The sequence below is a fragment of the Oryctolagus cuniculus genome, chromosome 7 (genome assembly GCF_964237555.1).
Source record: "Oryctolagus cuniculus chromosome 7, mOryCun1.1, whole genome shotgun sequence".
NCBI lineage: Eukaryota > Metazoa > Chordata > Mammalia > Lagomorpha > Leporidae > Oryctolagus > Oryctolagus cuniculus.
In genome coordinates, this window is record NC_091438.1 from 56,655,242 (window position 1) to 56,671,941 (window position 16,700).

At 42.4% G+C, this 16,700-nt stretch overlaps 1 protein-coding gene across 11 annotated transcripts in view; it reads left to right on the forward strand.

Annotated features, from left to right (window-relative positions):
* The window catches only part of PHTF1 (putative homeodomain transcription factor 1), a 53,136-nt gene that overhangs the window by 28,495 nt on the left and 7,941 nt on the right, over positions 1–16,700 (forward strand). For 8 of the 11 annotated variants that reach the window (XM_070077843.1, XM_070077842.1, XM_070077845.1 and 5 more), the window contains 9 exons: positions 1,040–1,199; positions 2,030–2,203; positions 2,314–2,403; positions 4,699–4,920; positions 7,863–7,991; positions 8,627–8,899; positions 9,522–9,653; positions 10,133–10,219; positions 15,901–16,056. In XM_070077843.1, coding sequence (XP_069933944.1) covers positions 1,040–1,199; positions 2,030–2,203; positions 2,314–2,403; positions 4,699–4,920; positions 7,863–7,991; positions 8,627–8,899; positions 9,522–9,653; positions 10,133–10,219; positions 15,901–16,056 — 1,423 coding nt within the window. The remainder of the gene's footprint in view (positions 1–1,039; positions 1,200–2,029; positions 2,204–2,313; positions 2,404–4,698; positions 4,921–7,862; positions 7,992–8,626; positions 8,900–9,521; positions 9,654–10,132; positions 10,220–15,900; positions 16,057–16,700) is intronic. The other 3 variants (XM_070077844.1, XM_070077846.1, XM_070077851.1) reach the window with 1 other exon arrangement.

The following is a 16,700-nucleotide window of genomic DNA, read 5'->3' on the forward strand; positions in this document are numbered from 1 at the left end:
CACCACGCTGATCCGATGGCAGGAGCCAGGTGCTTCTCCTGGTCTCCCATGGGGTGCAGGGCCCAAGCACCTGGGCCATCCTCCACTGCATTCCTGGGCCATAGCAGAGAGCTGGCCTGGAAGAGGGGCAACCGGGACAGAATCCTGTGCCCCGACCGGGACTAGAACCCGGTGTGCTGGCGCCGCAAGGCGGAGGATTAGCCTAGTGAGCCGCGGCACCGGCCTGAGAAAGAGGATTTTAAAAGGATTTTGTATTCTTCAGTGTGAGGCTGATAACCATTTTAGAATTGGGGTGCAACACAGGAGCCTGCTGTTGATTGGCTTTGGGAGAGACAGGAAATGGATCTCAGACAGATTTTACCTTATTCACAATTTTGCAGGTCTTGACAGCACTATTTCATGATGTACTGATGATTGTGACTTAAAAATAGGTATTTTGTAGTTACTTTTTTGAATATGAAGTGTGTCCACATATTTTTCTAAAGTTATGGTAACCCCCGTAGTTGACATGTTTGAGTTCTTTGTGCTGGGCACCATGCATCCCTGTTCTCAGTGATTTTGGGAGCAGCAGGTATGGTGCAGTCACTGCAGTGTGAAAATGAGTGACTGCACGCTGACTGTAGGCCTTGGAGCTCAGCAGCTGGAGTGGTTTTTCTGGAATAGTCAGCAAGAGGCAAAAGGAGCAGAGGGTTGCTGGGCTTTGAAGGATGGGCTGGGCAGGAAAGGAGAACGTGTTCTATGAGGTGATGCTGGGAGAATCGGGGGAGCACTGTGCACTCGCTTGCAGCAGGGAAGAGAACAGGCTTCTTCTCCTGAATTGACAGAAGTATTTGAAGAACGAACACATATTCTCTGTGAGTCTCTGTGAGCAAATACTGTGTCTTTCTGTACCCTAAGCAAGCCAAAAGCCTGAAAAATGTGATTTCTGAGTTTTCTTGACTTCTGAATACTATATTGTACTTGTCAGAAGAAAGCAATTTCATGGAAGGTTTTTAAAAAATCCAGTTAGTAATCTTTTTTCCTTTTTTTTTAAAAATAGGATTAGAAGAGTGAAATTAATATCTAACAAAGGGACTGAAACTGACAATGACTCAAGTTGTCTACATCCTATCATTAAGAAGAGACAGTGTCGACCAGAGCTTAGAATGTGTCAAACAAGAGAGAAAACAAAATTTTCAGATGGAGAAAAGTGCCGTAGGGTAAGATTTAGATGGATATGATAAAATCTTTTCTTTCCCATTTAAGATATTTCTATTCGTACTTAGACTCTAGCTAGAGATACAGATAGATACTGATAGGTTTGTAAACAGGTCTCAACAAATGAGTAAAACCCCAGGGTCTGAGAAAGAAATGATCACGTAAAGATAGGAGTTCATTCCTAAAATTTCTAGGTCTATACAGTGTTACTGGCTCTGCCACTGATCCAGCTTTGGCAGTTGGCTGGCAGTAAATGGGTTAGTGTAGGCTGCTGCGTCATATTCCACAGAGGCAGTGATGGTGTAGTCTGGACTTGAGGAACTATTTGTTAGGTTAGGTGGAGATGGTCTGCTCTGTGACTCCAGCTAACTACATACTTCTACCTTGTCATTTTGAATGATTTTCTTATGTGTTAGACCGGTAGTAGGTGAATATTGAGCCATTACTGTAACCAGACATTGTTCCAGGTGTTTTGAACAACCCTGTGAGATAGATGTTTTTATGTCATTTCTTTTCAGATAAGGAGACTGAGGCCCCGAGAAATTTAGTAAATTTCCCAAGGATATATAGCTAGTGAGTAGAAGAGCTGTGATCCATGCTTACAGTTTGACTTGTGCCTAAGCTTGTAACTGCCTCCTCATACTGCCACATCCATTAGGCTGTTCAGTTTCAAGTTAATATTTTTCTTTATTGAGATCAAGCACTGTTGAGGTTTGTTTGGTTTAGGTTTCTTTTACTGCTTGGAGGTTTTTGTATGATTTTGTTTTCACATGTGCAGTTCACTGGAGTGTTCTGGGCCTTCCCCTGTGAGAGACTGCTGTTCTCTTTGCAGGAGGCTTTTAGGCGTCTGGGGAATGGAGTTTCAGACGATCTGTCAAGTGAGGAGGACGGTGAAGCACAGACACAGATGATGCTGTTGCGTCGGAGCGTGGAAGGGGCCTCAAGTGACAATGGTTGTGAAGTTAAGAACAGAAAATCAATACTTTCAAGGCACTTAAACTCTCAGGTAGTTTTTATTTTAGTTTACAAAACTGTAAGAATTAATTCCTTAACCACTGAATAGTAACGAGGCACTTGACTTGTTTTCCTGTTGTTTGTTGGTTTGATTTTTGGCAGGTAAAGAAAACCAGTGCAAGATGGTATCACATTGTGCGGGACTCAGATAGTTTGGCTGAATCAGAATTTGAATCAGCAGCCTTCAGCCAGGTAGCGTATCCTTTTGAGAGATGAATATTCAAGGTGTACTCTTGACTGTAATGACTTTGTCCTTTCATTTTGTAACAGGTCCCCTGAAGTTGTGTTTATGTTTGCCTCCCTCCCCCTGCCGCAGTGATCTGGTAGCTTTTAGGTGACTACTCGCCCTCAGAATGAGAATGAGTTCTTTCTTAGTTTGACTTAAAATTTAAAAAGTATCAGATGATGCTCAGAAAGAGGTTACTGGATAGCTAAATGATGAGATTACTAATACTCATCTGGAATATGGAGTTTCTTCTTAAGTATCCTACTTGGGATTGACAGAAGTGAGATTGGACAGATTTTTGAAAAGGACCTCTTAAAGATGTGAGCAATAAATTTCACCATGAAAGCTAATGGGAGTATCTGTAATATTATCGTTCAGAAATGAATGGTAGGTTTTTGCTTTGTTTTGCTTTACAAGGAAGGTAGTTGGGTCTGGGAAAAACTTTTCTATTTAGGTTTGTACTGTAGGAGAGCTGCATACTTTTCTCTGGCTGATTATCCTTCAACATGTTGGGGCTGGGACCCTGGACGTGACTAGGTCTACAGTTAAGGTCATAATATTTAAAGGAGAGAACGTTTTGCGTGTTTTAAAAGGCTCAGCCAAGCCAACCAGTTGATCCCACGACTGTGTTTACAGGAGTCACTCCCATCCCAGAAAACCTTGGTTGAACAGTCCCATGACTTAGCAGCAACTTCTTAGAGGGAGTCTTTTTTTCTTTCTTTCCTTTTTTTTTTTTAGATTTTATTGATTTGAAAGGCAGAATTAAAGAAACAGAGGGAGGGACACAGAGACAGAAAGTCTTCCATCCTCTGGTTCACTCCCCAAATAAACACAACACCAGGGCTGGGCCAGGCCCAAGAGCCAGTAACTTCCTTTGAGTCTCCCACATGGGTGCAGGGGCCTAAGGACTTGGGCCATCTTCTGCTGCCTTCCCAGGTGTATTAGCAGAGAGTTGGATCAGAAATGGAGCAGCTGGGACTTGAACTGGTACCCATACGGGATGCCAGTAGTGCAGGTGGTGGCTTAACCCACCACGCCACAATGCCTATCCCCCACCCCCATTTTTTTTTTTAAGATTTGTTTGTTTGAAAGAGCTGTATATAGAGACAGAGAGAGGTCTTTCATTCACTAGTTCACTCCCCAGGTGGCCATAACAGCTGGTGCTGAGCCAGGCTGAGGCCAGGAGCTTCATCTGGTTCTCCCATATAGGTGGCAGGGGCCCAAGCACTTGTGCCATCCTCTGCTCACTTTTCTAAGCCATTAACAGGGAGCTGGACTGGAAGTAGAGCAGCTGGAACATGAGCAGGTGCCCATATGGGATGCTGGCATTGCAGGTGGCAGCTTTACCTGCTAAGCCACAATGCTGGTCCCCTAGAGGGAGTCTTTTCAAGTCCTGCTTGCTATTCATCTAAGTTTGACATTCAAATATTAAAATACGGAGGCGAGCATTTGGCACTGCTGTTAAGATTCTGCTCGGGACACCCATATCCCATATCAGAGTGCCTGGGTTCGAGTCCCAGTTTTGTTCCTCATTCCAGCTTCCTGCTAATGCACACGTGGGAAGGCAGCAGGTGATGGCTCTAGTAGTTGGGTCCCTGATATCCATGTGGGAGACCTAGATTGAGTTCACAGCTCCCAGCTTTGGCCTGGCCCAGCCCATGCTGTTGCAGACATTTGGGAAGTGAACCAGAAGGTGGCAGCTCACTCTCTGCCTTTCAGATAAATGGAAATAAATACAATTTTTAAAATGTTAAAATATATTGTTACATGAAGCCTCATGGAGAAATGAATATATGGTGATCAACTTATGAATGTTTGTCAGCCATTGCCATAAATAACCTGTTATTTTATTTCAGATATCTTCTTTTTTTAAAAGATGAGTGAGAAACAATTGTGAGCCGGCGCCGTGGCTCAATAGGCTAATCCTCCACCTTGCGGCGCCGGCACACCGGGTTCTAGTCCCGGTCGGGGCGCCGGATTCTGTCCCGGTTGCCCCTCTTCCAGGCCAGCTCTCTGCTATGGCCAGGGAGTGCAGTGGAGGATGGCCCAGGTGCTTGGGCCCTGCACCCCATGGAGACCAGGATAAGCACCTGGATCCTGGCTCCTGCCATCGGATCAGCGCGGTGCGCCGGCTGCAGCGGCGGCCATTGGAGGGTGAACCAATGGCAAAGGAAGATCTTTCTGTCTGTCTCTCTCTCTCACTGTCCACTCTGCCTGTCAAAAAAAAAAAAAAAAAGAAACAATTGTGCTTTCCTTGCAAGGGCTCTAGATCTGGTGTGAATGGCTGCTCTCAAAGCATCAACCTGTCAAGAAGAGACTCAGAAAGCACCCGCCATGACTCAGAGACTGAAGATATGCTGTGGGACGACCTGCTGCATGGCCCAGAGTGCCGATCGTCTGCCACCAGTGACAGTGAGGGGACCCACGTGAGCACTCTGCACTCAGGAACCAAACGTGACCCGAAAGAGGACGTTTTTCAGCAGGTCTGTGGAGGTCATAACCGGTAGCTAGTAGTTGTTGCCTGTGTCAGGTACACTGTCATTTGACTTTACAGTCATCTGAGAAGGTAGATATTGTTATCCTCGATTGTGAGGTCGGCAAACTGAGTATAGCTTGTCAGTCAAGCTATTGGGATTAGAACTCTTAGAGGAAGTACTCTCAAGTTGCCCTAACCTCACTTTTTCTTCTGAATACATTTCTGAGTTATTACTATTTTAAGGTTATTTTTATTTACTTGAAAGGCAGGATTAGAGGGAAGGAGGGAGGAAGGGAGAGAGGGAGGGGGGGAGAGAGAGAGAGAGAGAGACACAGACAGACACGTTGCAGGTGGCAGCTTAACCCACTATGCCTCATGCCAGTCCCCTGTTATTTTTCTTAGAGTGATTCTCAGTGTTCATTTTATATGAACAGGGTTGTTTGATTGGTGTACTTGCCTTATACTACATTTTCCTAACCACAGTGTGGTAAATGAATTTATTATGAAGTGGCAATTTGTTTCTCTAATAATATAAAACTCAAGTTTTTTTTTTACTTTAGGTTTTTATTATCATAAAATCATAGAAATGGAGATTCTTTGGAAGGATATTTCAAACTTCCAAGTAATGTAGGAATTCATCTTATATCTATAGAAATTTTTTTTTACCATCTGTCATGGGATAGTAATAGTTCCTACTTTGGAATATCATGAAACAGCTAATAAGATGATTTAAAGTGCTTAGTGTAATGCCCGCAGGAGTGTTTACCTAGTAAATGGTAGTATTACTGTTACCCCTGTCAGAACAGCAGTCACCATCTACTTAGACACTCCTGGAGCTGGAGTGCTCGTGATTCCTGATACAGCTTATTCCTGTATTGCTGGTTAGGTTGAGTGATTTAAAAATGGTTCTCTTATCAGCCTCTCCAATGTTTAATTTACTCTGTTTCCAGATCACCTTATAAATAGTAGTGGATGATGGATTGTCTAATCATTGAATTTTCTTGATTGTAAGGTACCATTTAGGATATGCATTTTCATGAACAAAAAAAAACAAGACCTACATCATTAAATATGTACAATTTTTAAACAGTTAACCAGGAACAAACTGCATTTTCTCATTTTAGTTTTATGCTAATCTCTTCAATTTTGCTGTCAATGTTCGACTGTAATGTTCTTTATATTTAGTCTGAAAATTCACCTGAATTACGTCAGCCCTCCATGGTTATGTGCAGCATCGTGGTGATCTTGGCCTCTGTAGCGCTTTGGGGATGCATAGTTTGATTCTAAGAATAACGGAGGCAGGTAAACTCGTGCTGTCAGATAGAAGTCATGGCTGCCCAAAGCTTCCTTCCTCTTCATTCCCCAGGGGTCTGAATACCGTGACTCACATCCCAGGCAGAACCCTTGCACTGACTGTCGCCTCCACTCCGCACCCGTCACAAGTCCTGACGTTCTCCTGTTCACCATGTGGTTACTGATGCTGACCACGTGTCCACCTTGCGTGCTGGAGGCCATTGTCCTCTCATCCGGATCACGACAGCAGCCTCTCTAGGCGTGCCTGCCTTCCTCTCATTTTTCCTCACTGCAGCCAGAGTGATGCATCCAAAATACAACCTGATGATGCCACTCCCTTTAAAGTGCTTTTTCCTCCCTCTGAATTATTTGTTTCTGTTTCTTCCTTTGCTCTCAGGTGTGGTGTCACCCACCTCTGACCATCTGCTCCCCTCTCCTAACATGGTGCACTTACACAAGGCTGAAATTCGTCTGGTTTCTTTAATGCACTGGCCCTCACGTGCTCCTGGCCCTTCACACATGCTGGTTTCTTTGTCCAGGACAGATTTTTTTTCCTCTTAATACCTATTCCTTGGGCTGACTCCTTTTTAATTTTTGGACAGGTTTTGGCTTGAGTGATAGTTCCTGCAGGAAACTTTTCCTATATAAGAGTACTTTAAAAAGTTCATGGAAAATGGAATTAAAAGAATCAGTGTATTTTTTTCCCACAATATGTATCTTCCGTGAGTCATTTGAGGACCTGGATTTCTCTTAAAACAATTTTTCTTTCCTTACCTTGCGTATTGCAGCTTTATTTAATTCAGTCTCCTTCAAAAGTCTGGAAGAGCCTTGATGGCAAGGAGCTTCTTGTTCTCCGTTGTATCCACAGTGCCCATGACACAGTCGGTGCTTAATAACTATTTGTTAGATAAACCGATGAGTAAATTAATAACATCAGTGAACGCTCCTGAGCATTGTGGTAGAAAGAGAAGGACTACACCATTTGGTGCTTCTGTGGAAACTTGTATTTGGGGGTGTGGAGAATATTAATGGGACATAAACACAGTGTAAATGCGCCATGTAATTGCTAATTTGTCTGATACAGACTATAGGGATTTTTAATTTCAGAGGGCAACATTATTGAGATTTGTGCCTGTCAAAGAGCACTGTGATGGTGAGCTGGACTTGAAGAACCGCACATGACATGCCAGAGGAGGATGGGCTCTTTCCCTGCCCGTCTCCTCTTGACCCTGCGCTTTCTGTGTTCTCACCAGGAGAATTAATCCCATGTATGTGATTTATAAAGCCCGAGGGCCTCTCCTGCTACTCTCAGTGTAGTCAGCTTGCTTTGGAAAAATCTTTCTTCTTTAATATCCCACCAATACACTAGGCTGATTCATTTCCATACTTTTAGAGAGGGAAGCAACCTTAGAATCATGGACTGCTACCTCTCCTCATTATAGAAGTTGCTTAGCCCCTCTCCAGATAAGAAAATAGCGTGAGTGTAGTAAGGGGGAAAGCCTACAAATCAGCATCATGGAGGTCTGATTAGCTTTGGAGGGAGCATAGAGTGATGAGACTGAGCATTGGTGAATGGAGCTTAGGAACTAGACAAAGGGAAAGGAAACAGTGGAGGCAAAGAGGAGTGGATGGAGCTTTTTTTGTTTTTCTTTTCAGAACCATTTATTCTGGCTTCAGAATTCAAGTCCTGCCTCTGATCGAGTCAGTGCAATAATCTGGGAAGGGAATGAGTGTAAAAAGATGGACATGTCTGTGTTGGAGATGAGTGGCATCATCATGAGCAGGGTAGGTTGGATAAGTTTTACCGACTTAGTCATTAGGGACTATTGCATAAGAGTGTACATAGTGATTAAAACAGTATACTGCCTTTAAAACAAATGTATGTACATATTTTAATTTCATAGGTTTTAAAAAAGGTTCATTTATATGAAGTGCAGAGTTAAAGAAAGAGACAGAGATCTTCCAACTGCTGGTTCACTCCCCATCTGTGCCTCAACAGCTAGGGCTGGACCAGGCCAGGAACTCCATCCTGATCCTGCCAAAAGGTGGCAGGGGCCCAAGCACTTGGGCCTTTATCTGCTGCTTTCCCAGGTGGGCACATTAGCAGGGAGCTGGATTGGAAGTGGAGCAGCTGGAACTCAAACCAGCGCTCATCTGCAATTCCAAACTTGAGCCACAATGGCAGCCTCTAATTTGTAGGTAGACTCTTGTATATAATTTTTATTACACATGGTCTCTGTCAGCATGACCAATTGTTCAGGTGTATTCTACATATATTATTTATCTCATTTCAGCCTACTTGTCAATAAGAAAAAGTCATTGTATGCCATTTTTACCTGTACTTCTTTTAAAATGCTTAAAAATACTGTTTTGTAACTCTGTTAAGCTATGCAATAATGATGGAAATTCTGCATTCCCAGGTTAATGCATATCAGCAAGGAGTAGGTTATCAGATGTTGGGAAATGTTGTCACCATTGGATTAGCATTTTTTCCTTTTTTACATCGACTTTTCCATGAGAAGAGCTTTGACCAACTGAAGTCCATTTCAGCTGAGGAGATCTTGACTCTCTTCTGTGGGGCACCTCCTGTTATGCCTGTTATTATTTTGTCTATAATTAATTTTTTTGAAAGATTGTGTCTTACATGGATGTTTTTTTTCATGATGTGTGTGGCAGAGAGAACATACAAACAGGTCAGTAGAAAAATAAGTAAAATTTCTTTCCTCTGTTTTTGTGTATTGATTTTCCTCTGAGTTATATTTATTCGCTTGATTTGTTATCTTCCCAAAAGCTGATGTGGGCAATGAAGGGTTAGTAAGTGGACACCCTTAGGGTGCCTTTGCTGCTTTTTAATCCATTGCATGTGTAGTAATTCTCAAAGTGATAATGTTCTTGTGAAAAATGGGAAGTGAAAAATATATTTTTTGAAATTTGACAGAATTATGGATTGAGAATTTTATATGTTGGTGATATCACAAGAAAGTTGATTTTGAATGGAAGTATAATTTGGGAGTAAGCCAGAATCATGTATAAACATTTTAGTTTGTGAATCTGGAGATTCACAAAGGTCTCTAAAGGGTACTCTTTGCAAACGTCAAGTACACTGTACTATGGAGAAGTATGTCACCAAATAAAGTTCTTTGGAAGCAACAGGGTAATGAGCTGTTAAAATATTTTCACTGTTCATCTTAGTGATCACTGATGGGCATTTCATTCTTTTAAACATTTTTTATATGCTGCAAATACTACAATTATACGAATACTCACCCAGAGAAATATACATACTTCACTCTGATTTTTTTTTATCTCCTCTAGAGATTTTTATTTGCAAAACTCTTCAGCCATATTACTTCTGCCAGGAAAGCTAGGAAATATGAAATACCTCATTTTAGACTTAAAAAGGTGGAGAACATTAAAATATGGTTATCGCTGCGTTCCTATCTGAAGGTGAGTTTTATCTGATTGACAGTGGGATATATGCATGAGTAAGCTGAGAACCTGCCCATGAAGTTTATGGGCAGCAGTTGCTCAGAGGGCAGTGTGCTCTGGGTTCTGGGCACAGTGGGATCCGTGGCCCTCAGACATTGTGTGTACCGAGTTAGGCGGGATCTCTCTGCAGACGTGGTAGCGATAAATAAATAAGAGCATAGAAAGAGAGAAGAAAAATTTGAATTTCATAGGGCAGACTAATAGATATTTCATCTTTTTATGACACTTTGGGAAATACTTCAGCTGAAAATGTGTCCGTGAATCAGTTGTCCCGCTTAGCGTGTAGAGCTGATGACTGGCAGCACACGGTCACACCCTGCGCGCTCTCAGAAGCACTGACTTAGCCCCCCCGCAGCATCCAGAGCGCTAGTGAGGTGAGGGCTGCTGCTGCCTCCGCCGGCGACCCCAGACGCTGACATCTGCCTCTCCCTCCGCAGAGACGGGGCCCGCAGCGCTCTGTCGACGTGGTTGTGTCCTCCGTCTTCTTACTGACGCTTTCCATTGCTTTTATCTGTTGTGCCCAGGTAAAGCCTTCATATCTGTTTTAACAAAAACATGGATATTCTATTATAAAATTCACTTTCTGTTTAAACCAGGTCACTGTGTGTAAGTATATGTTTTTAATATGCCTGTTTCTTTTGCTGTTGTAGATGCTTGTTCGTTTTTCTAACTGTTTGAAATGAGAGTAGAAGTCATTCTGAAGTCCTTGAAGACTCTAAGATCACTTGAATTTCAGTCGGTCATTTTTGACTGATAGTAAAGCCAGCATACTGGGGTGGCAAATCGTGACTTTCTAATTACATTGTCTCTTCCACATTCATTAGTTTTCACTCTAAAGGACACACTTTTCATTTATTTCCCACTGATTCACTTGTACATTCATTCATTTACATGGGATCATGTATTCTTATTTTTATCCAATGAATTATAATCTAATACTGTATTTGTTTTGATTCCTAAAGTGTCCCAAATTTGGCTCAAATTTTGGGAGCTCCTGAAACCTTTTACTTTGTCCTTTTGATGAATCCTTTATTTATTTATTTGTTTATATACTTATTTATTTTTAAAGATTTATTTATTTATTTGAAAGGGTTAAAGAGAGAGAAGAGGAGACAGAGATCTGGTTCATTTCCCACGTGGCCACAGTGGGCAGGGTTGAGCCAGGAGCCAGGAGCTTTATCTGGGTCTCTCATGGAGATGGCAGGGGCCCAAACACCTGGGCCATTCTACACTGCTTTTCTCAGGCCATTAGCAGGGAGCTGGATTCAAAGTGAAACAGCCAGGATGCGAACTGGCCCCCAGGCAGCTTTACCCACCATACCACAATGCCAGCACCGGTCTATTTTTGTTTTTAAAGCACTTCTGTGCTTGTTTCATTCTGAAAAATTTCAGGAAAAAACTACAGGCTTATCTTGTACTTTCCTAGTGAGTTTTATCTTAATTGAACTGCACTCAGAGAAAATACTCTGGATGTTTTCAGTCCTTTGAATTATGTAACACTTTGTTTTTGTTTTTGATAGATTTTTAAAAATTTTATTTAAATTATACAAATTTCATATATAAACAGATTTAGGAACATAGTGATATTTCCCTCCCTACCATCCCTCCCACCCACGTTCTAATCCTTCCTCATTTTTCAATTATTTTAAAATTTATTGTTTATTTGATAGGCAGAGAGGCAGAGTGAAAGAGGGCTCCCATATCTGGTTATTCCTCCAATGTCCATGACTGGGGCTGGGCCAGGGCCACAGCCAGGAGCTGAGACCCGAATCCAGGTCTCTCACATGGGTGGCCAGATCCCAGTCACTTGAGCCGTCACTGCTGCCTCCAGGGTCTCCATTGACAGGAAGCTGGAGTCAGGAGCTGGAGGTGGGAATCGAACCCAAGTTCTTCTGTGTGGGATATGGGTATCATCACCAGCACCTTAACCCCTAACCACTAGGCTACATGCCTGATCCATAGACACTCACTTTATTTTTCAACGTATGTTCAGTTTTGTTAAGTCCTCCATCAGTACTCCGAAAGGATTTATATTCTGTCCTTGTTAACAGCAATGTTCTATATATGCCATTTAGTCCAAGTCTATCAGTTTCGTTGCCAAAACTGCCTATATTCTTACTCATTTTTTGTCTGCCTATTTTTAAAAAATATCTTTTAATTTTTGATTGGCAGGTAGTAATCATAGATATTGGTGAGGTACAGTGTAATATTTCAGTATGTGTGCACAATATGTAATCAGATCAGGGTGATGGCTATATCTGTCACCGCAGACACTTACCATTTCTTTGTCTCGGGAATGTTCAAAATCCTGTCTACTGGGATTGGCACTGCAGTGGAGCTGCTGCCTGCAGTGCCGGCAGCCCTCGTCAGAGCACAGGTTCGAGTCCCAGCAATCCAGCTCCCTGCTGGTATGCCTGGGGAGGCAGCAAAGGATATCCCAAGTGTTTGGGTTCCTGCCACCCACGTGGGAGACCTGGATGGAGTCTGCGGCGCCTGGCTTCAGCCTGGCCCAGCCCTGACTCTTGTGGTCATTTGGGGAGTGAACCAGCAGACAGAAAATCTCTTTGCTCCTCTGCCTTTTCAATAAATAAAAGAAAAATCTTCTCTCTACTTGCTACTTTGAAGTATTGAGTTAATTTTTGTCAGCCATTGTCATCTAGTTTGCAGTTGACCATCAGAAGTTATTTCTTCTCTCCATTGCACCCTGTAGTCTGCCCTGTTCTGTCAGCTGTTGGTAGAGGTGTGTTAAAGTCTATAATAATTATGGATTGTGTACAATTTCCTTTTATTTCTGTCAATTTTTGCTTTATGATTTTTTTTGCGATTTAAAAGTATGATATATTTTTTAAGATTTATTTATTTATTTGAAAGTCAGAGTTACACAGACAGAGGAGAGGCAGAGAGAGAGAGAGAGGTGTCTACCATCCGATGGTTCACTCCCCAGATGGCCGCAATGGCTGGAGCTGCGCTGATCCGAAGCCAGGAGCCAGGAGCTTCCTCCCGATCTCCCATGCGGGTGCAGGAGCCTAAGGACTTGGGCCATCCTCCACTGCTTTCCCAGGCCATAGCAGAGAGCTGGACAGGAAGTGGAGCAGCCGGGTCTCGAACTGGTACCCACATGGGATGCTGGCACTTCAGACCAGAGCGTTAACCCACTGTGCCACAGCTCTGGCCCCAAAGTATGATACTTATATTTAAAATTTTAAATTTGAGAGACAGAGGAAGTGGGAAAGATAGCACTCCTCCACCTGCTGGTTCATTCCCCAAATGCCCACACTGGCTGTGGCTGAGCTGGGCTGAAGCTGGGAGCCAGGCATTCATTCTGGAATTCCCATGTGGATGGCAAGAACCCAATTACTTGAGCCTTCACTGCTCCCCCCAGGGTCTGCATTAACATTAAACTGGAGCCAAGTTTTGAACCCAGGTAGTCTGAAATGAGATGGGAGCATCTTAACCTCTATGCCAAATACCTGCCCTTGCTTTGTTTATCAAGTTGTGTGACTGGTTCCATCCAGATTAGAATTGTTACCCATCTTCTTGATGGATAGACTTTTATGTCCTTTATAGATTTTTTTTCCCCCTGAATCCAAGATCTAGTTCAGAATCACACATTACATTTAGTTCTGTGTCTCTTCAGTCTCCTTTAATCTGGAAGTGTCAAGTATTTTGTTTTTCATGACCTTATAAAATGTCTCTGTTTATGTTTCTACTTATTTTGATATTCACTCACATCAGTTGTCTTTTGGTTACTTTTTGTGTGTTGTATATTTGTCTACTTTCTTAATTTTTTTATTGTCCTCATGTTTTATAATCCGTATAATTTTTTTTGGTTGCCTTTTTTTTTTTTTTTTTTTTTTTTTTTGACAGGCAGAGTGGACAGTGAGAGAGAGAGAGACAGAGAGAAAGGTCTTCCTTTGCTATTGGTTCATCCTCCAATGGCCGCCGCGGCTGGTGCGCTGTGGCCGGCGCTCCACGCTGATCCAATGGCAGGAGCCAGGTGCTTCTCTTGGTCTCCCATGGGGTGCAGGGCCCAAGCACCTGGGCCATCCTCCACTGCACTCCCTGGCCACAGCAGAGGGCTGGCCTGGAAGAGGGGCAACCGGGACAGAATCCGGCGCCCTGACCGGGACTAGAACCTGGTGTGCCAGCGCCGCCAGGCGGAGGATTAGCCTAGTGAGCTGCGGCACCGGCTCTGGTTGCTTGTTTCTTTATCCAGCATCACAATCTTAGTGTTTCAGAGCATCTGGTCATTTAACCAGGCTGTGATCACTATGATTACAAATAGTATCTAGTCCACCTGCTAATTTTCCTTTTTCTTTCTGTTGGCATTTTTTTCTCATCAAATATTCTTTAATATTCCATGTAATCCTCTCCATCGTTAGACATTCATTTACCCTTGTTTTGGTAGTAAAAGAGATGACAGTCTGCATCCTTAATTTATAATTTAATGATTAATTTGCCACCTCCTTTATAGTGCCCAGACCTTATACAGTTAATTTCACTTACTCCTTCACCTTTTGTGTGTTATAACCCTTTATTTTCACTTAACATAGATTTTAACCCATAAAGTGTAATTATTATTGCTCTGTGTAGTCAGTTACTCATTTACATTTACTCATACAGTTCCCCTTTCCGCTGCTTTTTATTATTTGATGCACTTTGTGTTTGTTTCTCTGTGGGATTATTTTCCTTCCATCTGGATAACTTTTAATATTTAGTATTGTGCTAGTCTGCTGGTGATTAATTCTGTTTTTCCTTTGTTGAAACTGTCCATTATCACTTTGATTTTGAAGTATTTTGTTGTTGTTGTTTTTGCTGGGAATAGAATTCTAGGTTGCCAGTTCAGCACTCCTAGTGGTCTGTTATCTTTTGATTCCCATGTTACATTTTGAGAAATCAGCTGTTACTGCTTCTCTTTTGAAAGTAATGTTCTTTTTCTCTGGCTGATCTTGAGTTTCCCTTTGTATTTGGTTTTGCAGCAGTTTGGCTGTGATCTGTGTATTATCTGTTGCTGGGAAACAAATTACAGCACCTCTGAAGATGTGGGACTAGGTGCTGTTAGCTGCTACTTCCCTCCTCCTAGTCATAAATAACTCACCCAGACATTACGCACATTCTGTCTTTGGAAATCACAACTAAAAATGTTGAGGTATCTGTGGGTAGACTTTGGAGGTGAGAAATCGGTAGGGGTCAATGGGGCCTAACAGGCTTTTGACAAACCAAAGCCGGCACAAGTCAGAGTTGGAGTTTTGTGAGGCCATGGGGTTTGCTGAGAGTGGAGACAGACGCCTACATGGCCCTATCGGAGGGTGGAGAGGGCAGCTGCTGGGTGATTTCCCGTTTTTCAAAATGCCTACGTTTTCATTTGACTTTGGAATTGCTTGAGTAAATTTCTTTACTTTTAAAGCAATTTTTTTTAAGAAACAAAATGTCTTGCTGAAAATCTTGACAATACTTGGTACCTAATAATGGTAGCTCTGTTACTGCTGTTGCTATTGTTATTTGGATCCTGCAGTGTAATACAGAACTAATTCTCAGGGCTAAGATACCTGCGTCCCATGCAATTACTAACTCCAGTGCCTGACTTCAGTTTCCTCCTGATGCACACCCTGGAGGCAGTGGTGATGGCTCAGGTAATTGGATCCCTGCCGCTTGAGGGAGACCTGGATAGCATTCCCAGCGCCTGCCTTTGGCCCTGACCCAGCCCTGGCTGTTGCAGGCATTTGGAGAGTGAATCAGCAGGTGGAGCCTCTTTGCCTCTGAAGTTAACAACAACAACAACAACAAAGGAAATGATCCTTAGGATTTTCTAGTCGTACTAGTGGGATAGGCTACATCTTAGGAAGTTCACTAGAAAGAATGCAAAGTTAATACTTTGTATAGTGGTCACCATGTAAGTGTGAGTGGACACACTGGTGGTTAAAGTAGCTGGAAAGGCATCTGCCTTAATTTTAATGTTGTATTTTAATGTTATATTTTCTTCTATATTACTTCCAGACTTCTGTATTACTTCCATTTTCTTTCATGAAAAGGAGAAAATCTAGAAATACATGATGATTAATTAAAGAGATAATAGTTTATAAGTATTAAAGCTCTTCTGCTCTGAGTATTAACATTCTGGATTCTTGAAAATGTTTTAAAATTGAAAAAGTAATTATATGATTTTAAGACAAATAGGAGACTTAACTTTTTTTTCTTTGTATAGGTTCTCCAAGGACATAAGACTTTTCTGAATGATGCTTATAACTGGGAGTTATTGATCTGGGAAACAGCTCTACTGCTTTTCTTACTGCGCCTGGCCTCACTGGGGTCAGAAACCAATAAGAAGTACAGCAATGTTTCAATATTACTCACTGAACAGGTATTGGTTGGTCCTGTCAGCGATGGCATAACACCCTGTGAGATTCATGCAGAGGGTTCAGGGTAGGGTCACCACCTCACTGTCCCTTTTTAGCATACGACCTGACATTGTAAACCAGGCATAATCTCTTCCTCATCTGCCTCCAGGATTGTGGGAATGGAGATGTAATGAACTGGAAGTACTTTGTGTACTATTAAGGTATTTTGATTGGTTGCAATGGAGGATGTTTTTAAATCTCATATTCAAAATTTACTTATTTATTTTTAAAGGTTTATTTCATTTATTTGAAAGGCAGAATTACAGAGAGAGTGAAGGAGAGACAGAGATCTTCCATCCTCTAGTTCACTCCCTAAATAGCTATAATAGCCAAAGCTGGGTCAGGGCCAGGCCCAAGCCAGGAGCCAGGAGTTTTTTCTGAATGTCCCACATGGGTGACAGGGGCACAGGGACTTGGGCCATCCTCTGCTGCTTTCCCAGGTGTGTGAGCAGTGAGCTGGATCAGAAGTAGAACAGCCGGGACTCCAACTAGTGCCCTTATGGGATCCAGAGTTGCAGATGGTGGCTTAACCTGTTGTACCAGAGTGCCAGCCCCTCCTAGTCTACATTAAGTATTAGACCTTTAGAGTACTTTTCATTTAATACAT